The sequence below is a fragment of the Rhamphochromis sp. 'chilingali' genome (genome assembly GCF_963969265.1).
Source record: "Rhamphochromis sp. 'chilingali' genome assembly, chromosome: 1".
In the NCBI taxonomy this organism is placed as follows: Eukaryota; Metazoa; Chordata; class Actinopteri; order Cichliformes; family Cichlidae; genus Rhamphochromis; species Rhamphochromis sp. 'chilingali'.
Genome location: NC_137929.1, coordinates 25792657 through 25815002, shown reverse-complemented (window position 1 = coordinate 25815002; position 22346 = coordinate 25792657). Strand labels below are relative to the sequence as shown.

Below are 22346 nucleotides of genomic sequence, written 5' to 3'. Positions count from 1 at the left end.
TAAATTACAGCAATGTAAAACGAAATAATGTCAAATAAAATCAACCCTGAAAGAGATAATATAACAGCAACAGCCAGAATAATTAGAATCCAATACCCAGCACCTTAATACAATGATCAACGTTTTAAAAGGAAAATCTGACGTATTAAAAACTGAAAGAACTAAAACAATAAAATTAAAATAAAAAAATAAAACGACAGTGTGTCATTGTGAGAGAAAGAAGGAAAAGTGTTCAGTTAGGTACAACCAGCTGACGGGCACCAGCCTTACTCCGACCCCTGCGTCTGTCCGTGCGTGTGTGTGTGTGTCTCTCTGTGTGTGGTTTCTTTTTCTGCACTGACAAAACCGGAGCATCAAACGCAACGAGAAAACGAGTTAAAGGAAGTGACTTCTTCTGCTTGTGGTTTCGAGAGTGAACGTGTGCTCTGAGAAGTCTTTCCTGCTTTTTTTTTTCTTCCTTTTTCCTCTCTCTGCTCCAAACTACTCTGGACCAACGAGTCCTTTATATATATAAAAAAAGAAAACGAATTAAAATAAAATAAAAGGCCAAAAACGAACGAGCAGTAGTCGTCAACACCACCACCATCAACATCATTAAATACATCGACATGTCCTGCACCGGAGAGGAGGAGGGGGGCTGGGTTTGTCCGTGTGTTGAAGGTGCGCTTATACTTTGGGGGGGGGGGGGGGGGGGGGGGGGGAGACAAAAAAAAAAAACTTTAAAAAAAGGCAGCGATGATGTGATCTGACAGTGAGCCTTCACTGCGCCCCAAATCTGTACAAACTCGACGACACAAAAATATATTATCAAATCAAAAGTAGAAGAAAATAATTCACCATTCTTCGTCAATGTCGTCCTTAATCGTTTTTGTTGCTTTTTAGTTTTTCCAGTGATCTCTTACAACAGTCTCGCACACATACCAACAACCACGACTTGTGTGTCTGCTCTTTGGGAACACTGGGCTGGGGCGGGGGGCGTATAAATGCGTCGGTACTGGGTTGACATTCTGGATATGAAGGCGTGATGCCAACCAAGAGGTACCAAAGAAAACCACAGGAAACCAGAAATCATCTGAGCGTTTATGTGCTGACAAATGGCAATGAAAACAAACGCCCAGATTTGATTCTTCAAAAGAAAGGCAACTTTAAAATGAAAAGAAAAATTCCATCATCATCAGTCCTCCCCTCTAATAAGATGCTGATCTTTTTCCAGTGCACAACTCTTTAAAAGCCGATAAAGAAATTCAGTTTAAAAAAAACAAAACAGAACTAAAAGTACGGACTTACAAAGCTGCAGCCCGCAGGATCAACTGACCTCCTCGGACGTGACTGTGTGAAAGATTTAAAAAAAAAAAAAAAAAAACATAATGGGGGGAGAAAGGGAGTGAAAAGGTGAGAAGATGGATGTGCTTGTGCTGACTTCAGTCTGAAGGCGGAGGAAGAGACAGCGAAGAGTGTGTGAGGGCAGGAGGGAGGTGGATGAATTAGATTTTTCTGTGTGTGTGTGTGTGTGTGTGTGTGTGTGTGTGTGTGTGTGTGTGTTCTGGCTCAGGCTCTAGTCCACTCAGGTTTGGAGGAGAATCAGAGCAAAACTTCTTTTTGAGTTTTCCAGCAAAATAAGGCTCCACGATCCATTCTGAACTTTCTGTCAATCATTCAGAGCAAAGATCCCCCCCCCCCACAGCATCCCTCTGTTTGCTTTGATCTCCCATCCACCCGCCTGACCCCACCCCACCCCACCCTGTCCCGTTCTGGCATCAGAACCGTGCAGAGAAAACGGAATAAATAGCAGGAAGAAATGATAGGAGTGGTCAAAGTGTGCCTCCTAAAAAACAGAGAAGAAGAAGATCGGACATGCAGAAGAGTGGAACGTCTAAGTAGAACGTGACAGAAACCCCTCACCCTACAGGGGGGTGGAGAAGAAGAAGACCGGCCTGTAAGTTCTTCACAACTCAGAGGAATTCGGCTCCGGTTCTCTAATCCGAGCGCCTCGGGGAACTTATGGAACAAACTTCTAAGGAAAAAAAAAAAGTTTTCTAGTCTCAGAACTGGCAGCCCGACGTCAGACCTGACGTAACAATCGTGTCGTTTTTAAAGTGATCCCACCCCTTAGCTTACGTCCTAACCCAACCTACAGCATCATCACTCCTCTCGCCCTCATCCTTCACCCTTGCATCTCTTCTTCGCTGCTCCTCTGCGCTCACAGTTTGAGCTCGTTGGCGATCTTTGAGGCAATGTTCTTGAAGGCGATGGACGTGCCCGAGATCCGCTTGAAGCGCACACCGTTCAGGGAGAGTCGCGGCAGCTTGCACACCTCCATTTCCCACTGGACGAAGTCGTCGTGCGCCGGTTTCCCGGACATGCACAGCAGCATGTAGCGCTCGCGCAGCTCGTACTCGCAGCTGTTGGAGTCGAGCACCTTGCGGATCTCGCGCATCATCTCCGTGGGCTCCATGGACGACGTGGTCTTCATGGACCAGGTGAAGCGCAGCGAGCGCGGCTTGACAGGGTCCTTCTGGCTGGAGATGGCGGGAGGGGTGCCAGTGCCACCTGGAGGAGTAGGGAAGAAGAACAGTGAGAGGAGAAAGCAATAATGTCTAATTTAAAACCTCACTAACCCTGGAGAACCCATGGGGTCAGAGCCAACCCCATTGGTTTTCTAGGGAAACCATGGGGTCAAATTTGACCCCATGGGTTCTCCAGGGTTAAGACGATTGCCTAAAAAGAAAATGCTGACCTCAACAGCACCGGAGGTGGATTTAGTGTGCCTGAATGAGGGAACTTTAAAATCCTGGAGATGATCAATTTTCAGGAAATGTAGCTACTTATCGAATCTGCCATATCTGATCTCAACAGCGCTCTCTAGTGGCCAAAAGTAGAGTTTCTCTTATAGCCCTTTTCCACGAGTACCTACTCAGCTTGTCTGGACTCTGTTTTTAGGGTTTTCCATTAAGTGGTAGCACCTGGTACCAGGTACTTTAGTTCCTGCTCGATCAGGGTTCCAAGCGAGCCGAGTTGATCTGAAAATGTGATGTAAACAGAGAGCATGCCGCCGATTGGCCACTCAATGGCATCACTCTGAGTCATGAGCTTGTCTCCTCCAGAAATATCAAACCTGCCATTTTTTAACCTTTGCAAAAAGGGAAGCGGCAGCAGAAAAAACACCACCCTGGTATACTATCGCCTAGATGTCCTCCATTGCTGTGTTGTGTATCTGTCACATATAAAATGACCAAAACTGAGTTGAGAAGAGTCAAATTGTCATGAACCCACCAGTGTTTCCAGATCCTGGAGACGAGTTGTTCTCATCGTTGTTAGAAGAGGAGGACAAACCACCGGACGTCTTCTCGGACTTGTCTACAGTACTGGTCAGCACAGGCCTGTGTGGAGCGATGGGAGGGTGGAGGAGGAGGAGATAGTGCGAGAGAGGAGGAAAGATAAAAGGGAAAAGAGAGGCCAGAGGGACAGATGGGGGAGGGGCAAGAGGGGTGGAGAAAAGGAAGGAAGGGGAGAAGGCAGGAAAAGGAGGGAGGATGGGCATAAGCAAAGAGAGAAAATGAGGATAAAAGTGTGAGAAATCAGAATTATTTAAAGAGCAGAGACAAAAAGGTGGAAGGAGGAGGAATGCAGAGGAAGGAAATAATGAGGATTGTGGAAATGAATGAAGACAAAAAGAAAAATTTGAGCACCCCTGTGTGCGTTTGTGCACGCGACTCGCCGGGCAGCACGCGGGTCGATCAGGCCCGAGTGCGCGTTTGCGTTTCGGGTGTGCGAGCGCACAAACGCACATCGGGGGCGCTTGGATTCTGATTTTCCCTTCACACACAGGCACCACCATGCAGCATCACCCTCCGCACCATCACTCTCAGTCTCTAAGACGCTACCATTCACCTCTCATCTCCCATCCCCTGATTGGTTAAACCGTTACCACCATCACCAACTAATTACACATCCACAGCTCGCCCCTCACCCCGGCCCCCACCATTCACAACAAGCTCAGATCATCTACTCATTTCTTCCACTCTACTGATTGGCAGGCGATTCGGTAGCGTCTGGGAGGTTTGTGGGAGTTTTTTTGTTTGTTCTGTATCTCACCTGCTCCCCTCATCATCACCCTCTCCCTCATATGGACCCCTCGAAAAAAAAAAAAAAAATCAACACAAGTTTAGTCTTTATATTTTTTTAAGGGCTTATGGCAACAAGTCGGCTCGTACACAGACAGGAAACCAGCTGGCTGAACACAGTCACGCCGCTCACCATGCCCGCCTCAACCTTCCAACCCAACCACTTCAAGTGTGTGCCAAATATTGAATTCCACTCCAACTGCCTAAAAGGACTCCACAGCCCACAATGCATCGCTGTTGCAGGTGTTCCAGGTAATACCAGTCCACTGTGAGCAAACACTATCATAGTACCACCACTCAGTGGAATTTAACAAGTTCAATTCAGCTTATCTAAACAACGCCAAATCAAAACAGCAGTTGCCAATATAAATAGTTGTATAATGTAAGGCACAGACCCTACAATAAGACAGAAATCCCCAACAGTCAGACAGTGGGAAGGAAAAACTCCCTTTTAACAGGAAGGAACATGTGGAAGAACCTCGCTCATGTAGGGGAAGCCATCTGCTGCTGCCAACATTAACATGTATTTACTAACACTAAAAAAAACAACAACCCAACGACAACAAAAGATTCAATGCGTCACTATGGACTTGTTCAACCTGTTTTAATGTTAGAAAACTCTACCTAGAAAACACCCAAAGTTATAAGGTGGAATTTAAGGAACTGGTTCAACTCGCTCTGGGATGGATGAGAAAATGTTTGAGTCGAAATAAATTAAGAATGAAGCGAGTCCGAATGAAATAGCTAGACACAAATGGAACGGCTCACTGTGGACCAGAAAGGGGGTAATTTGAAGAGTATGGAACAGCACGGACTTTCACAGAATGGAACGGTGGGGTAACTGGTGTAACACTTTGGAGTGGAGTGGAATCCAACAAACATGGAAAGTTAGGAACACATCATGAAGTGGAACTGTTTAGATCCCAAACGGAATGGTTTGGAAGAGAATGGTCGGCATGGTGAGGGCGAGTCCTGTTGCTAGGAGGAGGTTAGGAGCATTAATAATCCCAGCACTGCGTTAAAACCTGTATTAGTAACACTTGATCTACACGAAAGCCGTTTACCTCTCTCTCTCACACACACACACGAACACACACTCCCTGTAAACAACACATGAACTTGCAGCCCATCTAACATTCGACATATGCACACGCATCCTCTCTCACACCTGCAAACAACAACGAACGCACACAAACGAGACTAAAGCAAGAAAAGCAGACGACAAACAGAAAAACACAGACAACAGCCAAACACGTGCAGACGATGCCTGGAAAGTGACACAAACATGGAAAAAATTCAACACATGATTTGCAATTCAGTTTGTTTCGGACAAAGACAAAATTCTTGTTTTACATTATTGAAAAGAAAATGGGGGGGTGGGGAAGAATGACCAGAAACACCATGTCAAATACCTTCTGCAAAAGAAGCCATGGTTAAAAATATAGCACAGTGGAAATGACGAGGAGGAGCGTGGGGTGTGGGGAGACCCCAAACAAACTGTAGATGAGGAATTCTGTAACAATGTAAAGTCATTGTGCCATTTTGCATCCCATTGCCATTTAACTTGATATGAAGGGATGCAAAATGGCTCCCAGAGTAGGAACACCCTGACCGTGATCAGTCTTTTGTTTTCCCGTGGAAGGGAAAACAAAAGACTGATCAGATGATTCATTGATTTTAAATACAGCTTACTCAGTCCCAACATACAGGTATGATAATCACTGGAAATATGTGACTACTATTTAGTCATGTGTTTAGCAGTGGCTTTAGATTTCACCCTATAGTTAGACATTTTCTACTATTACATTTTCAATTTGAAATATTTTTAGAGTCACTAAACAGCTTAGAGAAAACACAGCTATAATAATTTCACCGTGATAATAAAGTAACAGCTTTAAGCCAGCAGGTGGAGCAATGGTCCACTCTAAGACCTGCTGGTTAAAATCATCCAACACACTAATCAGGAGACATGTCCAGTCTGGTTGTGTACATACAGAAATGTAAAATGTGTCAACACGTGTCTTTCATTTAGACTAAATATGTAGATGGACATGGAAATAAGGTGTGTGTTTTTATCTTAATGTACACACACAGACACACTGAGCTCAGTGTGTCTGTGTGCGTACATGTGAAACAAATGTAATTGTGTTTATATATTCACAGCATTAAAAAAAAACAAAAAACAAACAGCTTCTTTTCCAGCCACTGTAGGTCAAAGCCATCCACTTGTGTTTCTGCTGCTGTTAGAGAGCCAGTGCTACAGTGAGAACAGAGCAATGAATGAGTGGAAAGAGTGCAGCCTCCAGGAAATAGTGCAGCCCCGTCCCTCCTGGGCCCTCTCCTCCTCCTCTCTGACTTCGTCCACAACTACAACCGTATGCTGACTTATTCCAAGCTACCTCCCCACTGGGATCTAACAACAGGACACCTTTAGCCTGCGTGGCTAAGGCAATTCAGATTACGGAGGCCAAACTAATGAAAGCAGGAAGGTGAAATGGGTGATGGTTTGGTTAGCTGGGATAATGGTTAGCCACACTTTAAAGAGACTACTGGTTCTATTGCTGTGCTTCTGTTATTTCTACACCGAGTTATTTATTGTAAACCGTGGTCAGCGACATGACACGTTTTAGTATTGCCTCACTAGTTTTACATTTTACTATGATCCAGAGTAATAACATGACTGGCACCTCAAGCTATGAACGGGTTAAATGAGGGAATGGATGAGTTTGATGATGGATTCGTCATGACCTAAATCTGGGACTCTACAGGGAGATGCAAGCTCACACACAATCTAACTGGAAAACAAATGTGGGGTGAGGATGAAGTAGAGGTGGGCGGGAGGGACGATGGAGGGACGAAGAGGAAGATGAGTGAGGTGTTAATGTGCCACGTGATGATGGAGTGAGTGAGTTAAGTGAGTGGATGGCTGGGTGAGGGAGGGGAGTTAGTAAAATGAAATACATTTTTAAAAAGAGAAAGAAAATGGACCAAAACACAGCACTCAAAATCAGAAGGCTCAAAAAACAAAGGGGCCAAACCACAGAGAAACAAAAAAAACAACAATGAAAAGGTGAAAAGATAAAGGCTCAAGGCACAAAAGGAAGATCTCAACAAAAAGCTGCACGAAACACCAAAAGGGGAGGAAGTATTTATATATATATGCATATATATATGTAAAATATATATAAAGAAGAGACGTGTGTTTATATAAATCAAGGGGTTATATTTAACGTTGGGGATGTTGCCTACCTTCTCGGAAACCTGAACGAGAGATTTCTACAAAAACAAAAGAGGGATAAAGAAAGAGAAAAAAAACGTATGTGTAAAACGCATATATCAATGACGTTCTTGTAAAAGACAAAGCTGCCCTCTGAGGAGCCAACTTCAACAGAAAAAAGAAAAATCAGTCCAGACTCACTTGGGATTGAAACGGCAAACAACACCACAGTTAACACAAAGAGAAGGACAACAACAACAACAAAAAGAAGAAGTTACTGCACTGCTGTCGACGTGCAATCTGAACGTGTTTAGATGTACCCTTTATTGGTGTGAATGTGTGAACAAAAACACCTCAGAGGGATTTAACGGGCTCTCTCTGAACACACTCCCCTCCCTTACACAAAGATGTCCGGGATGATCCTGAAAAGAAGCGTTTGTGAGGTGAAAAGTTCAAATGTGATAAAACTTTAAAAAGAAAGAGAGAAGGCGAGAGAACGGCTGCTATAAAAAACACAAATCACACATGTACAAATGACAAAAAGAAAAGCAGACGTTAAGCAACAACTTTTATCTCCTTTAACACAGACAAACCATCGCTCTCCAGACCAGGGAGCTTATATGATACGGTAACAAAACACACAGATTTACCGTGTGTGTGTGTGTGTGTGTGTGTGTGCGCGTGTGCGAGAGAGAGACAGAGAGACTGGTCAAAATGTACAAATGCAACACAATCTGTCTGCCTGCTGTGCTACAGGCACATAACTGTCTGTGTGTGTGTGAGCATGTGTATCAAGGTGTCCCCAGTAGCGGTATTTATAGTTGAGGGAAAAGTGATATCTCCGGAGTAACCATGGATACTGTCGCCACGGAGCTACAGTATCTCTGAGTGGGAGGCCTGGAGAGTGGCTGTGCCTGTACCCTACACACAGACAGACTCTACACCATGCACGTAGGCTACACATATGATCATTTTTTAAGCAGACAAAAACAACTAAAAATACAAGCAAACATATTCCCTCCTCACGCACACACACACGCACACACACACACACACACACACACACACACACACACACACACACACACACACACACACACGCAGGATAAAAGAACAAAAAAACCTTATATGGTGGCTGTGGCACATTGCTCACTTGGAACTTTTCTCACTTTTGTCAGAGGTTTTCACTTCCTGTCCTGAGCACCTCTCATTCTAGCATTTGTTCTCACTGTGAGGTAGCTACATTAAAAACTCCTCTTATTAAGTATATGATATCTTAAATGTAACATCTTGATCAACTTTGCCGAGTGTAAAACAACCTGCAGGCCATGCATCTAAAATCAACTGTGTTCATGTGGTTTACGGTAGTTCACTGGAATGAGTCAGTCAACAAATCTTCTAAGACCAATAAAACCAATAATAAATCCACTAAAATCTGCATTATTTACTCAGAATGCTATTCTTCTTCCTATATGACAAACACTGACAGTGCAGTTCATTTGGAGTCAGGTCCAAAGTCCACATACGCAGACCTGCTGCTGGAAATGCTAAAGTAGGAAACATGCGTGAATACCCATCAAAACAACACTTTAGATCACATTAGCCTCATTATTTGATTACTTAAACATTTTTTAACATCAGCAACATCGAATTCTCCTGAAACTAAAACTTATTTATTTGACAAATGTAAAAATCAGTATCCTGTATTTACCCAGCAGAGTTAGACAGCCAGGAAAAGTTCACTTTACTTCCAGAGAAAGTTATAAATATCGAAATAAACAGTGCTGGCTTTTATTACAATCAGGTACCCTGATCAGCGGCTTCACTGCTGCAACCTGCACTACAAGACTGAGATGAAAACTAGGCCAGACTGGAACCACAACCAAAATTACTCCTCCGTCACCACTGCTCCAAGCAAAATTATAGAGGACGCACAGCTGTTCCCTTCCTCTCCCTTTCTGCTCTGAGCACAGTTACAGATCAGCGCGTGGTTAGTGACAGACGAGACCAGCCCCTTTAAAAAAGTACTCAGTGATGATACGGCCACAGAGTACAATGTTCCTCGGAGAACATCAAAATGACTTGTAATGGAAACTTAGTCATTTTCTGGTTCAAGTTGAAACCTCATAGACTTTAAACTGCACTGGTAACTGGATAATAAAGAGACTAGCTGTTATCACAACTGCTTTGCATTTACCAAACTCCACGCTTCCTCCTTCTACCACACGTCCTCTCCTGTACTTCAGGTTTTTCGACTTCCTTCCTTCCTTCCTTCCTCTCTAACGCTACAGAATCAAACATCAACTAACCAGTGTTTACTTTTTGTGTGCGGCTTACGCCCGTTACTCACTTGCGTACAAACTTGGATGTGAACTTGCTGAAAATCCCCGTGGCGCCATGTGTTCTTCGGGCCTGGCTGTTGCCATGCGACAGTGATGGAGAAGCAGGCCCGCCGGGGTAGGCGGAGCCATGCTGGTCCCGGGCACTACGCTGCTGACCTGCGTGGAACGTGCTGCGGATGCCCACCCCTCTGGAGAAATTGGTACGGTCTGACACGGCGGCGCTGCTGATGTTGTGGGCAGAAGGCGAGGCGCCGGGTGCCCGCTGCGCCGGGGCACTACAGGAGAGAAGGTGGAAAGACAAGAAGGAGAAAAAGAGAAGGAAGGATGGTAAAGAAAAGGCGACACAGAGGAAGGACAGCGGAGACGTGGTCATGAGGAGGAGGAAAGAAGTGCGAAACGTTTTTTGTGAGCAAGAAAAGGTTTGAAGGTGCGATAAGTAAAGAGGTGGGAACGAGGAGGTGAAAATGAAAAAGAATGGTGATGGATATGGGACAGGAGACAACAGAAGAGAGGAGATAAAGGAAACGCGGAAAGAGAAGGATGAAGGAGACGAAAGTGAAGTGTGGGAGGTGATGCAGGAGGAGAGAAAAGGGATGAAGAGAGAGGATTGCAGTGGAGAAGAGTGTGGGACAGGAACATAAAATTAGTCCAACAGTTAAAGATTAAAAATCACCTTCTGATGTGCTGTTAACTTCAGCGCAAGGTCGTGTTTCATCTAATCCCTCAAGTCAGTATTTAGAGCCACATGAGGTCAGTGGCCCGTGCACATGCACGCACACAGACACACACGAGAACGCTTTTAGCTCAGTGACTGGTTGCAGTCACTGAGCTAAAAGGCTGGATTTGCTTTGTAGGGATGTGCATCTTCCATGACAGTGTGTGGCTGCGGCACGCCTGCAGCAGATGGCAACAAACAAGCACAAATGCATGCACACACACACAGATAAACACCAACACAGAAGAGCAGCAATACAAAAATGAACACTTATTGGCAATGTAGCAAGTCCGCTCGGACGCTTCAGGTACCCATCTTAACAGTTGCCTACCAGCTGAAAGTTGTTGCCAGTAACTGGTATGATCACAGTCTAGCTCGAATGATTGCTGAGCTCTTATGAGAGCAGGTGGTGCTGATCAAAAATGCAGTTTCTCAAGTGCAACAGAAACCAAAGGGTTCTGCACAATCCCACTGACAGCTTCAAAATCAAGAAAAAAGACCAAAGAAGGGGCTCCATTCAAAGCACCAGTGAGACGAGCGAAAAACAGCTCGAGGGTGTCCTTTAATTTGATGTAGATGTGATCATGCTGTCCAGTAGATCAAAGGTATCCAACACACACACACACACACACACACACACACACACACACACACACACACACACACACACACACACACACACACACACACACACACACACACACACACACACACACACACACACACACACACACACACACACACACACACACAGATGCAAATTCAAGGAGAGAAAAGCTGGATGAGGCAGATTAGTAGGGACCAGTATCCAGTGTTTTAGTTGAAGATGATAAACTTAAACAGACTGGTTAATATTTCTGATTGGTTTCAACCTATTTTCCTTCTCATTGCACATTAAGTGAAGTAGTGGAGAAAAGGCTTATTCTAAGGTGGTTCAGGGTCATATTGTAGTCTGCTCCTACCCTATATACGTTTCAGCACCAACCTGCTTTATGGCAGTACTGTTATGAACACGTCACTCAGAAAGATTTCAGACTAGATGTATCAAACAGGAATGGATGTGAGTTAAGGGTAGGGCTGGGCCATATTATACCGTTCACGGTAATACCGGTATAATGTTAGGCAACGATAGGAAAATGAAATATCGCGATAGAATGGGAGTAAAACGCGCATGCGCAGTGCCTTTGTTTTCATACCACATGGCCGATGTGGTCAGATACACAACAAAGCACATTTTTTTTGCAGAACATGCAAGCGGCCGTTGTTATTGTCGTATTTGTCGGACTAAGATGCTCTTAAATCTGGGAGTAATCTGGGTCCTAAACTCCGTATGCTTCAGGTCAAACAACACTGCAGCATCACTTAGAGTTAAAAACTGTCTAAATTCTTTCATCTTTAATAAAACGATCAGCATTGCTGCTTTACCAGGTGTAACTATAAAGTTTAACTTCCAGGCATCCATGAAAACAAAAGTTATTACATTTAACGGAGTTAGAAGTTAGCAGGAAGCTAGCGGAAGTTAGCTCGCTAGTTTCGCTAGTTACCTAAGCATGATATTGCATGTTCTGACTGAGAGATTTCTGAAAAAAATCAAACGTACAGCTCTGCTTTCACTTCCAACATAAATGAAGACAGGAAACTAAACAGCAGTGACGTTTGTAGGGTTACTGAAGTTGGGCTAGCTGGTATATAATGATGTGCTACGTGATCGCTAGCGACACAGCTATGTTAGCATAACATAAACAGTGAAGCTGGAGGACGAACACTAACACTTTTCCACTTATAAAAGTTAACGTGAAGGTTCTTCATGGTTAGAGACAAATGCAATCGCATGGCAGGATGCTGTAAACGGACCAAACTTCAGTCAGGAGAACAACTGAGATAATCCATCCACAATACGAGGTTAGTCATTACTATACTGCAACAACATGGGAATAGAGCAGCTGCCAGAGAATTCAACATTAATGAATCAATGGTACAGAAGTGGAGGAAGCAAGAAGAATGAGTTTAATAAAGTTTGATTTATCTGACTGCTTTGTTTAGCTTAATGTGCCTTATAATCCTGTGCACCTTATGGTCTGAAACATACGTACTGCACACTGCAGTTTAATGTTGCAAAGCACCTCTTTTTAACTTCAGTGGATATTATACATGGTTATGCTCAGGATATGTCAGCCCATTTCTACTGGAAATGCCTTTTGGTTAAACTTTCAGCAAGGAATTTGCATTTGCACTGTTACATTTTTATAAAGCTTTAATGTACATAAAAACCAGCTTCTTGTTTAAGTGAATATAAATGGAAGGTTGTCTTTTTGCGCTAGTAATGTTGTGGAGTTGTATTTTGTCTCGCATCAATTATATCGTCGGTTATATCGTTATCGCAAATTTTCAAATATATATCGTGATAAATATTTTTGGCCATATCGCCCTGCTCTAGTTAAGGGTACAGATTATGTTCTGGAAAAAAGGTGCCTAATCATCACTCAGGGTACAGTCTACGTGTTGAAGCGGTACCTTCTCTCCAGCGTTCCCAACCAGGTTCTGAACAGCTCAAGCTGACTGCTGAACGACGCATGCAACAGAACAAGACTTCAACATAGAGCAGACAAAACCACATACAGCCAAAAAGGGCCACCTTAACACGTGCATGGGTGGAATCAGTCAGACATTTAGCAGTCGTCTTTTTTTGTTTTAAAAAAAGGGTCGAAAGCTATCAGAAAAATGGCTGGAGGGTCTGCAGACTGAAGTTAAGGTAGCTGAGGGACACATGCAGTCCTTCCACCTTGTTCTGTGAGACACGGCTGTCTGAACTAAAGCCCAAAAATGTTAAAGTAGCCCGTGAAACAAACACTGTGAAGCAGGGGAGCTAGCCAGCAGAGCAACATATACAGACAAACACACAGATGGCAAATACACACAGGCATTTCACACACATATGACCAGTAGGATCCTTGGGTCATTACTCCATTTCACTGACTCACAGAAACAATGTCAGAGCACAGTTAATGCTTAATAGATGAAAATGGGGTTTTCCCAGGCAAATTCATAACTGAAGGAGGATTACACATGTCAGAAGGAGACTGTATGAGGGGAAAATCTTCCTCAAAGAGCCTTTGGGAACAAAACACTGAGGCTGGGAAACCTTAAAGGTGGATAAATTCCCACAAACAGCTGAAAAGCATTTCTACCAGCCGGGGAAAACCCTCATCAACAAACACAATGTGTGCCATAATATCAAATCGGGGACAAAGGGAAAATACCTATAGAGGACATGCAACAGATAACACAAAGGTGTTTTCACATAAACAGAAAGTAACACAGCTACATCTGTAATTTGTCTGGTTCTCCCCAGAGCAACTGCACATTCTTTTACTTCCTCTAAATGACACAACGCAGGGATTGTCCGCTCCTTCAGCTTTTCTATTTCATACGCTGGACTGAGAAAATAGATGTAGGATTATCAAACCAAGATTCTTATGCAATCTATTAAGGCTTCTGAGAATAGAGACATAATTCTTGTTAGTCCGCAGATGGTTTATGCTGCGAGGAAACAAAAACAAGTAGAAAAACAGCTCTGGCCTGTCAGAGGTACAGGACAGCTTAAAAAAATCAAAATAAAAAAAATGAACCTGCTCATCTTGTTCTCAAATCCTGCCTGCTCAGTTATGTCTCCACTGATAGATGAGAGCTTTGAATGTGAGTGACTGGCCAAAGACGAGCTATGTCAACATCTCCACAATTGTGCAGCTTTTCTGAGCTCCGCGATGTACTTCCTGGCCGTTGCTAAGTAACTGGTGAGCCTATGATTGCAAGCCTTAGAAATGTTGACCATCTCACTATGGTGATGTTATAGTGGAGAATGTATACATGCAGACAGTGCATATCACAGCAAGAATAGCAGCAGCAGAGCCTCACTTATGGCAGTGTTACTTAGTGTGTTTGCTGCTGCACGTTTCTTCACAGTTCTGCTTCGTCATGGGGGGAATAATTGTTACCATGAAGTTATACAGTGACCGTAAGCTTTATGCAGGATATCCATCATAAGAAAAAGAGGATTTTTTTCTGATTACTGTACACTTTACTGTTTTGTGATGTTTGGTCCTGTAATCAGCTGCATTTTTTTTAGAAGCTTTTAATCAATTCTGCATTTAGTGTAGATGAACAGGTGTAACACAATCTGAGGACCTTTCTTGGGATAAATCACTTTATCCCATCTTCATCTCTTCTTTTTCTTTTGTGTCCATTGCAGGAAAGATGATGATCTGAGCAGAGAGGTGTGTGTGTGTGTGTGTGTGTGTGTGTGTGTGTGTGTGTGTGTGTGTGTGTGTGTGTGTGAAAGACAAAAAGAGTGTGAGAGACTTGCCTGGGCCGTGGTGCGTGCAGGTCAGAGGGGCATGGATGATTGGAGGAGGACAGGGACTTGTGGTGGCGGGGACGCGAGGATGAGGAGGAGGAGGAGAGGACGGCAGCTGCTGAGGCAGTGGAGGCGCGGGAACCCGGAGTGTTTAGGCTGAGAGGAAGGACGGGGAGGAAGAGGAGGAGGAGGAGTGCCCCGCCCAACACACACACACACACGTATATGCAAACACACCCACAAACGTGAGTAAGACAGGACAGGCACGCCAAACAGAGACACAATCAAACATCCACCCCAAAAAAAACAAACAAAAACAAAACACAAGCACACCGGGCGGGGTTTGTGTGTAGGTGGGCAGGGAGGTGAAGTGGAGTATGGTTAGAAGCAGCACTTATCATACACTGTAAGGGGGGGGGGGGGGGGGGGGAGGGAGGAGGGAGAGAAGAGCAGAGAAAACAGGACACAAGAGGAAGAACAGAGGAAGTAGAAACAAAGAGCGACAGAAAACGCGCGCGCGCACACGCACACACACACAGGAACAAAGGAGGAGGGCCAGTGCGTTGCTGTGAACATTGCTTCATTGTGAAACCTCATTCAAAAGGCTGCCTGTCCCTTTAACTTTACATATAAAAATGTACGTGACACAGAGGGCAGAGCACAGGAGACCAGCTTCTTATCTCTCACACACAGCACAGCAAAAAGTCAAATTATGTGGATAAAGTCAATAAACACAGTAAAAACAAAGTTTTGCCTATAAATTAAAGAGATAAATAAAACAACCATCCGTGCCTTCATTTCGGTATAAAATCTGCCAGATCTTCCCTCCATGACAACGCGAGGCTTTAGTGTAATGTAGCTTCTATCTTTAGCGCAATGCCCCAAAGTCCGTTCTGACCACCTGCACTCGTGCATCTGTGAGTTCAACACAGACGTCAAACTGGCACCGAGAAGGCATCAGCCTGACAAAACCTCTGAACAGAGCGTTCAGCAGAGATCGGCCAAATTTCCCTTACGTGTATACATCACTGGGGAAAAACGAAAAACACACTCGAAAGCTCGACATCCTTTATGTACACAGTAAAATAACAAACAATATTTTTCCTGTTAAGTTCCCCCGTCAGTGGATAAATGTGCTTTGTTGCCTCTTTTAAGACAAATTTGCTTCGTTACATTTTCAAAATAAATACTACTGATAGAAGCAAAATGTGCTATATTAAGTCAATTCTGACAACAAACTGTTTCCTTTGCAAACAGTCATGCCAAAAATGCAGATTCCAGCAAATGACACATTAACAAGTTTAGTTTCTTACAGTAAACCAGCTGGGTAGGAGATCAGAGCTTGCAGTTCCTGACTTACCACTTTCACATACCTCCTCAAATGTAAACAATCCAAACTTTTTCCATCTATTTTATCACCTACAAAGTTGCACAACTGACATTTCTTAAGAATTACTTAAGAAAACAAACAAACAAAAACAAACAAACAAAATGCTGAGTTCCTCTTTGAACCCTCTGCTAATCAGGAGGCTGCTACAGCCTACAAAGCTCTGCACATTACCGACGGCGTTAACTTGACCTTATCCACATGCACAAGAGAAAACACACACACACACACACACACACACACACACACACAGTGTAAGGGACAGCGGAGAGTGGTACCGTGGAGAGACAAGAGATATCAAGAGAGTGTGGAAGAATGAACACAGAGAAAGAGGGACATTTACACAGAAAACAAGCACACAGCTGAGAGAAACACAGGGATTAGCATGGCTGGTGATGGAAAATATTAACTGGATAACCCAGTGTGTAGTGAGTGTGAGCGTGTATGACTCGTGTTGAAATTTGTGCATGCCCAGCCGCCTCTCTGCATGTGAGTGGATGTATTTGTGCATATGTAAGCCTATTAGGAGGTGAACGCGAGGACCATATAGTGCTACTAAGAGTTAATATTCCATCACAAGTCTCTAATCTCCTTAGAGAGAGGGGAGGAAAAGAAAGAAATAAGAAGAAAGATTAATATAAGGACAAGAAGAGGGGGGGAAAAGGAAGCTCGAATAAAGCAAAGGAAGGAGGTGCCAAGAAAATGTGAGCGACTCCAGAGGGAGGCTCAGCAGCAGATAAAAGAAGCCAAATTAAGGAAATTAGAAAAGGACAGAAAGGGGGGGGGGTGGTGTGGGTAGGGTATAACAAGTATAAAAGCCCAAACTTCAAAGCATTAGTGATGATCAAATAAAGTAACTTTAAAATCAAAGCAGATGACAACCACTGAGTCAGCAGAGCCTACCATAGTTAACAGACCCACAGTACTAAAAAAGCAATGCTGTCTCAAATGACCGTTTCCAACAGTGAACGCAGAGGAGACTTGATTTTACAGCCTCTACTTGGATTCAACTGAATCTGCCATACTGTAGGTGGTGCGCCACGTTGGGAACAATGGGGTCATTTGAGACGGACACATGAACAGGTAAACAAAGCAGTATGAACCATGACCATGAATGCTGCGTCCTAGTAGGGATTATGGTTTGGTTTTATGTTTAATGCTCATGAAAAAGCCCACAAAGCACATGGCTGGGTTAAGCATGAGTGATGTGCGTATAGCTGTATGCAGGGACGTGTTATGAGCTGCTTGACACCAGAAGTTAGCACGCGCAGAACCGTCAGAGGGCAACAAGATTTGGACCGTTCTTTTAAAAACCGAAAGGGGATCCAGGATGAGAGGAGAGCCGGGAGGATGAATCACACGCAGAAAGTTTAAAATGAGAAATTAGAAAGTGGAAAATAGGGGGAATACTCCATAAAACTCCACAGTAGCTCGTTCCAGTGAACAAGGAGGGGGGAAAAAGATGGAAGCTTGACTTAAGGCTAAAGAAAATCAATTATTTAACTTAAATGCTGCTTTTAGCCATCTGTGATTTTATAGGATTAATGTCAATTCTGCACCTTCTTTTACCTGGGTGCAGCATGGGTGTGACACCTGAAGGGACTCTGGAGGGACTGGAGGTGTCACACTTCTATTGTGCGTTTTTATAGCGTTTGAAGATCGCGTACGTAAACCTGCACACTTGGATGCTTCCACGTCAGGGCTTTCTCCCGGCCTCCATCAGGCCATCACGAGTAATCTGTAATCTTCTGGAGGTTTGGCCTAAATTCCCGAGAGAGAGCCCGATTTCCATGTCCAGCAGAGCTCACCCCACCCTGGGGGAAGGCTGCGGGCCTCCCTGAGCCAGCTGGCAGAGCTCTGGAGAGTACCAGCCAAGGTCTGGGATTCAGTCACTGAGACAGCTGTGGGGCTGCTTCATTCACAAACCATGGTGAGTGTGTGTTTGTATTATGTGTATATGAGTGAAGACGCGGCGCTGCCTCAAAGCAACTAGTTGGGCTTTGAATGACGAGAAAGAGTGCCTGTGAGAACGCCTGAGTGGCTGCGTTTGCCCTTGTCTTCTCTCATTTGTAATTCTGTGTGTGTATTTAGTGTGCGTGCGTTTGCGTACCTGTCTTTGCCGTTCTGAATGCTCTGGTCGAGAGTGGCTCTGTCGGTCAGAGGAGAATTCCGACTGCGGCCGGTACCGGTGGACAGGATGCTATTCTGAAAAGGAGGAGCATCAAAATAGAAATGTTAGAAAAAAGGGACAAAGGTTTGATTAAGGGTTGATGACCCCACCAAGGTATCCAGGGAACAGCCTTTCAGCAAACTTCTAAATGGAAAAAGGACAAGCAGCTTAAACAACCTGAATGAAAAACCGCCGTAATTAGCGCTCAAGAGAATTTCCCGGATCAAATTAATTTTCATGCACCCTCGTCCAAATTATCTGTGAATGACACAAGAAAAAAAACCCCAATTCATTTTCACCTTGACATGTTGAATAGTCATTTGAAACCTCTCCACTCCCACGTGTGCACTTTCCATGAGAATGACAGTTAAGCTCTGCACAGCTTGAGGTTGGGCAGAGCTATAATACATGTCTGTTATGTCACCAAAGCCCACAGATAAATGATTAATAAATGTCTAAAGGCGTGTCGAGCTGACAGGTGCAACAAACCTCAAGAGAGAAGTCCATCGAGCAAAGTTTCTAAACACCCACACAGTCCTACCAAGAGGTCTGTCCAGGGGCTTTAAACCAAAACGGGTGGACATGAAATTTCCTAAAATATTTTTCATATGCACACTCGACCTTTACAGTTACGTTTTAGTTTAATGGTAGGCGTCAAATACAGATCCCTGTCAGGCACTTCCTGTGTCAGATGTTAAGGTTATAAGACTCCCTCAGGGTTCTGCCAATTGATGCCAACTGAGCAGATGAGAGCAGGTGACTGCACTTAAAGCATGTGACACGTGCTTATGTCATTAAATGAATGAAGCTGTAACCAATGCGGGCGGATGTGCTGTGGAATGCATGTTCTCTTTGTTCAGGGTTGTGTGAGTAACCGGAAAGACGAGCTTCTGAGCTCTCGTTCTCGGAGGCCTGAGCCCGGCACAAGGCTGTGAAACATCGAGTTCTTCATCAGGTTTGTGGACGCTGCTCTCATCCCCGGTGAGACGTTTTGGGTGTACATAACTTAAAGATAAAGGCCTTATCTAACCATCTTCTAATGTAAAAGCAACTACATAGCACGGCAGTGTAACAGCTTCACACCCGCACAGTTTCACTTTCGCAGAGCAGTTAAGATGTTCATAGTTTAAAAGCCACTTGTTTTTATTTAGTTTGATAATTAACTAGGAATTATTTTGATCTTTGGACCACAGCATGTGAGTAATTATGGCTGTTGACAGCATACACTAAAGGGCAAAAATTACAGCTCTGCAGACGCAGCAGTTACTTGTGCGCATGTTTGGGAATTTGTGTGTGTACCAAGCGATGACGCAAATACAACCCTTTGTGTTTTTGATACGGCTTAAATGCAAATATATCAGCAGCATGGGTATTAGGTCTCACGGTGGAGGGTGTGCCACTCTTCTTGCGGTCGGACGAGGCCAGAGGACTGGCCGGCACCTTGGTGGTGGAGCTGCCTGATGAACCCTTCCTCCCAGAATCCTCCCCTGCTGACCGGTTGTCTGTCTGACCTCCCCTTTTGGAGTAGGAGGAGCCTGGAAAAAAAAAAAAAAAAAAGGAAGACAGTGCGTCAGACCAGCACTTAATAGGCTTGAACCTTGGACCTTTCTTCTGTTTTGCCTGCTGGTTTGTCACTTCCTTTTTTACTTTAATCAATCAAGAAGCAGTCATAGCAAGCCCTCTACTCATGCACTCACTCTTCTACTTCCTTCGCTTAACCTTCTCTTCCTTCTTAACCTTTATTCCAGCCTAAATCTTATCCTCGTCTTGATCTTCCATGTCTACAACACAACTACAACTATGTCTCCAGTGTTCCCGTTCCCCTTCAACACACACCAATCTCACCCTGGTCGGTGGTTCGGCGGTTCTGAGGCTTCTGGTTGGATGACACGCTGCGCTGTACCTTAAAGAGAGAAAAGATACACAAAAGGTCAGAGCAGCATTTAACATGCTTAAATACACAATGGGATAGTTTAATGTAGAAGCCATGACCTATGTGTATGATTAAGAACCTCAAACATCAAGAGCTTTTGCTACATGTGTGTGGTCAAGTCAGTGTATCTGTGTCGCTTGCTGGAGTTGGGGAAACCTCATTAAGCGCTAGCTGAAGACATTATGTGTTCTCATTATACCTTATGAAGCGGGGGGGGAGCATTTATGTTGCTTACATCACTTCCCGGCCGAGGTTTGATGCCACCTTCATCAAGCTGAGGGAAAAACCAAAACAGACGTCTTAATACAAGAGAGAAAGAAACTGGTATAGGTCACGTAAACAGAAAGGACTAAAAAAAAAAAAAAAAATCATATACATATTATTAAAAAGAAGATATATAAAGATAGAGTCACTTCTTCATAAAGGACAGTTCAGCTCTGACAAACAGTACCTTGCATAGTTATTATGACTCTGGTATTACAGGGTGAAGCATGATTTAAAAAAACCTGAGTAACCTCAGAGTTCCTATAGTCCAGAAGCAGGTATGTGGCCATCACGTCGTTGTACTTCTGGTTCACCAGCGAGTCCTGGATCTCCTCCTGAGAGAATCCCATCTGCAGCATGATGTCTGCACATACAGTAAAACCATGTTATAAATAGAACGGTGAGCTGACACCAACTTTATATAACTCCTAAAGATTAAAAAAGAAGACGAAGAGAAAGAGAGAATGTATACAGGCTTAGGTGTTGCTGTGTGTGATGAAGAAAAGGGGGTTTAGAGAGTCATCTTTTTTTCTTTTTTTTTCTTGCCTACCTGTCCTCCTGGGGTCCTTATAATCTGGCTGAGGTTCGATGTAGGGTTTGAGTTCCTCTTCCTCATAGCCCACATTCATCCACCGGTCTCTCATTATCTGCTGCTGGTAGAAAGCCAAACAAACAGATAAAGGGAGGCATGAGTTGGCAAAAAGGACAAATGGGCAGAAAGGAGTGTGGGGAAGGATGAAAGATGAACAGAGTAGTAGTAGTTCACCCATACTTTTCTCCTGGGAAACTAACGGTGTCACAATTCAGATACTACACTGACAGAAGCATTTAGACTTTAAGGATGAAGCCCACAATATCGCTCATACGCTGCAGAGTCCACGATGATGAAAATGGACATTATATAAAGACTGTATGTCTGATAAAAGCTGAGCGCAATCACAGCAGGGTTCAGTTAAGAGTTATTGATCCACTGGCTTCTTAAAGCAGAATAGACTGTACGTTCATTGTTTGAGCGAGATGCACTTTGCCGATTGAAACAAGTGCGTACAATCTTAAGTGGGTTTAAACGAACAGGCACATGACTCATTTTTAAAAACATTAAACTGAATTTATGGGGTTGTTTTAGCATGACCAATCAAGGATCGGGAATAACTACATACGCTGACAAAACCTACAACCTGACAAGCCAATGCAAGCAGCAACACTTCCCCCCTCCCTGTCACCTTAGTAATATTTTTCATCCGAGCAAGTTACCTTCCATCCACATTCAGCGCAACCAAATTAAATTACTCTTAACAGGTATTTACTAAGTCTTTAAAAAGCACTTTGCACCTCAGCAACAAACTCACATATGGCTGATGAAGCAAGTCTAACTTTACAGTCTTATACGGGCTGTAAACACCATTCTTAGCAACGAGCTACATTCAAAACATCTGTAGGACTCACGCAGTTACATATAGGTGGCTGAAATGATCGTTTCATTCACAAGGAAACAAATGCAGTAACTGAATTAAAGGCATTTTGTGACTTGTGTGTGTGCGTGTGGCACTGCTGTGCGTTATACCTCGAGGCTGCCTCTTTTTGAAGGGTTCAGGATGAGGAACTTTTTGAGCAGGTTCTCACAGTCAGTGGACATATAGAAAGGAATCCTGTATTTACCACGTAGCACGCGCTCTCTCAGTTCCTGGAGATGGACAGGTATATGAAGAGTCAACAGTAAGCGCAAACAATCAGCAATTTTAAACACAAACACACACACAGCTTTGCTTTGAAAATAAATTTGGGCAAAGCAAAGCAACTAAACATCCAAAGGTTTATGTAAAGATTAAACACTTTATGA

At 43.8% G+C, this 22346-nt stretch overlaps 1 protein-coding gene across 7 annotated transcripts in view; it reads right to left on the bottom strand.

The window, feature by feature from the left end:
- Positions 1–145: 145 nt before the first annotated feature.
- The window catches only part of mark2b (MAP/microtubule affinity-regulating kinase 2b), a 54254-nt gene continuing 32053 nt past the window's right edge, over positions 146–22346 (bottom strand). Inside the window, exons 9-21 of one of the 7 annotated variants that reach the window (XM_080901602.1) lie at positions 22071–22190; positions 21057–21159; positions 20758–20870; positions 20442–20516; positions 20155–20212; positions 19693–19844; positions 18250–18344; positions 14762–14908; positions 9692–9958; positions 7374–7400; positions 4096–4134; positions 3274–3380; positions 146–2550 (exon numbers count right to left, since the gene is read on the bottom strand). In XM_080901602.1, the coding sequence (XP_080757728.1) occupies positions 2201–2550; positions 3274–3380; positions 4096–4134; positions 7374–7400; positions 9692–9958; positions 14762–14908; positions 18250–18344; positions 19693–19844; positions 20155–20212; positions 20442–20516; positions 20758–20870; positions 21057–21159; positions 22071–22190 (1653 nt within the window). In that variant the 3' untranslated portion in view covers positions 146–2200. The remainder of the gene's footprint in view (positions 2551–3273; positions 3381–4095; positions 4135–7373; positions 7401–9691; positions 9959–14761; positions 14909–18249; positions 18345–19692; positions 19845–20154; positions 20213–20441; positions 20517–20757; positions 20871–21056; positions 21160–22070; positions 22191–22346) is intronic. The other 6 variants (XM_080901605.1, XM_080901603.1, XM_080901608.1 and 3 more) reach the window with 6 other exon arrangements.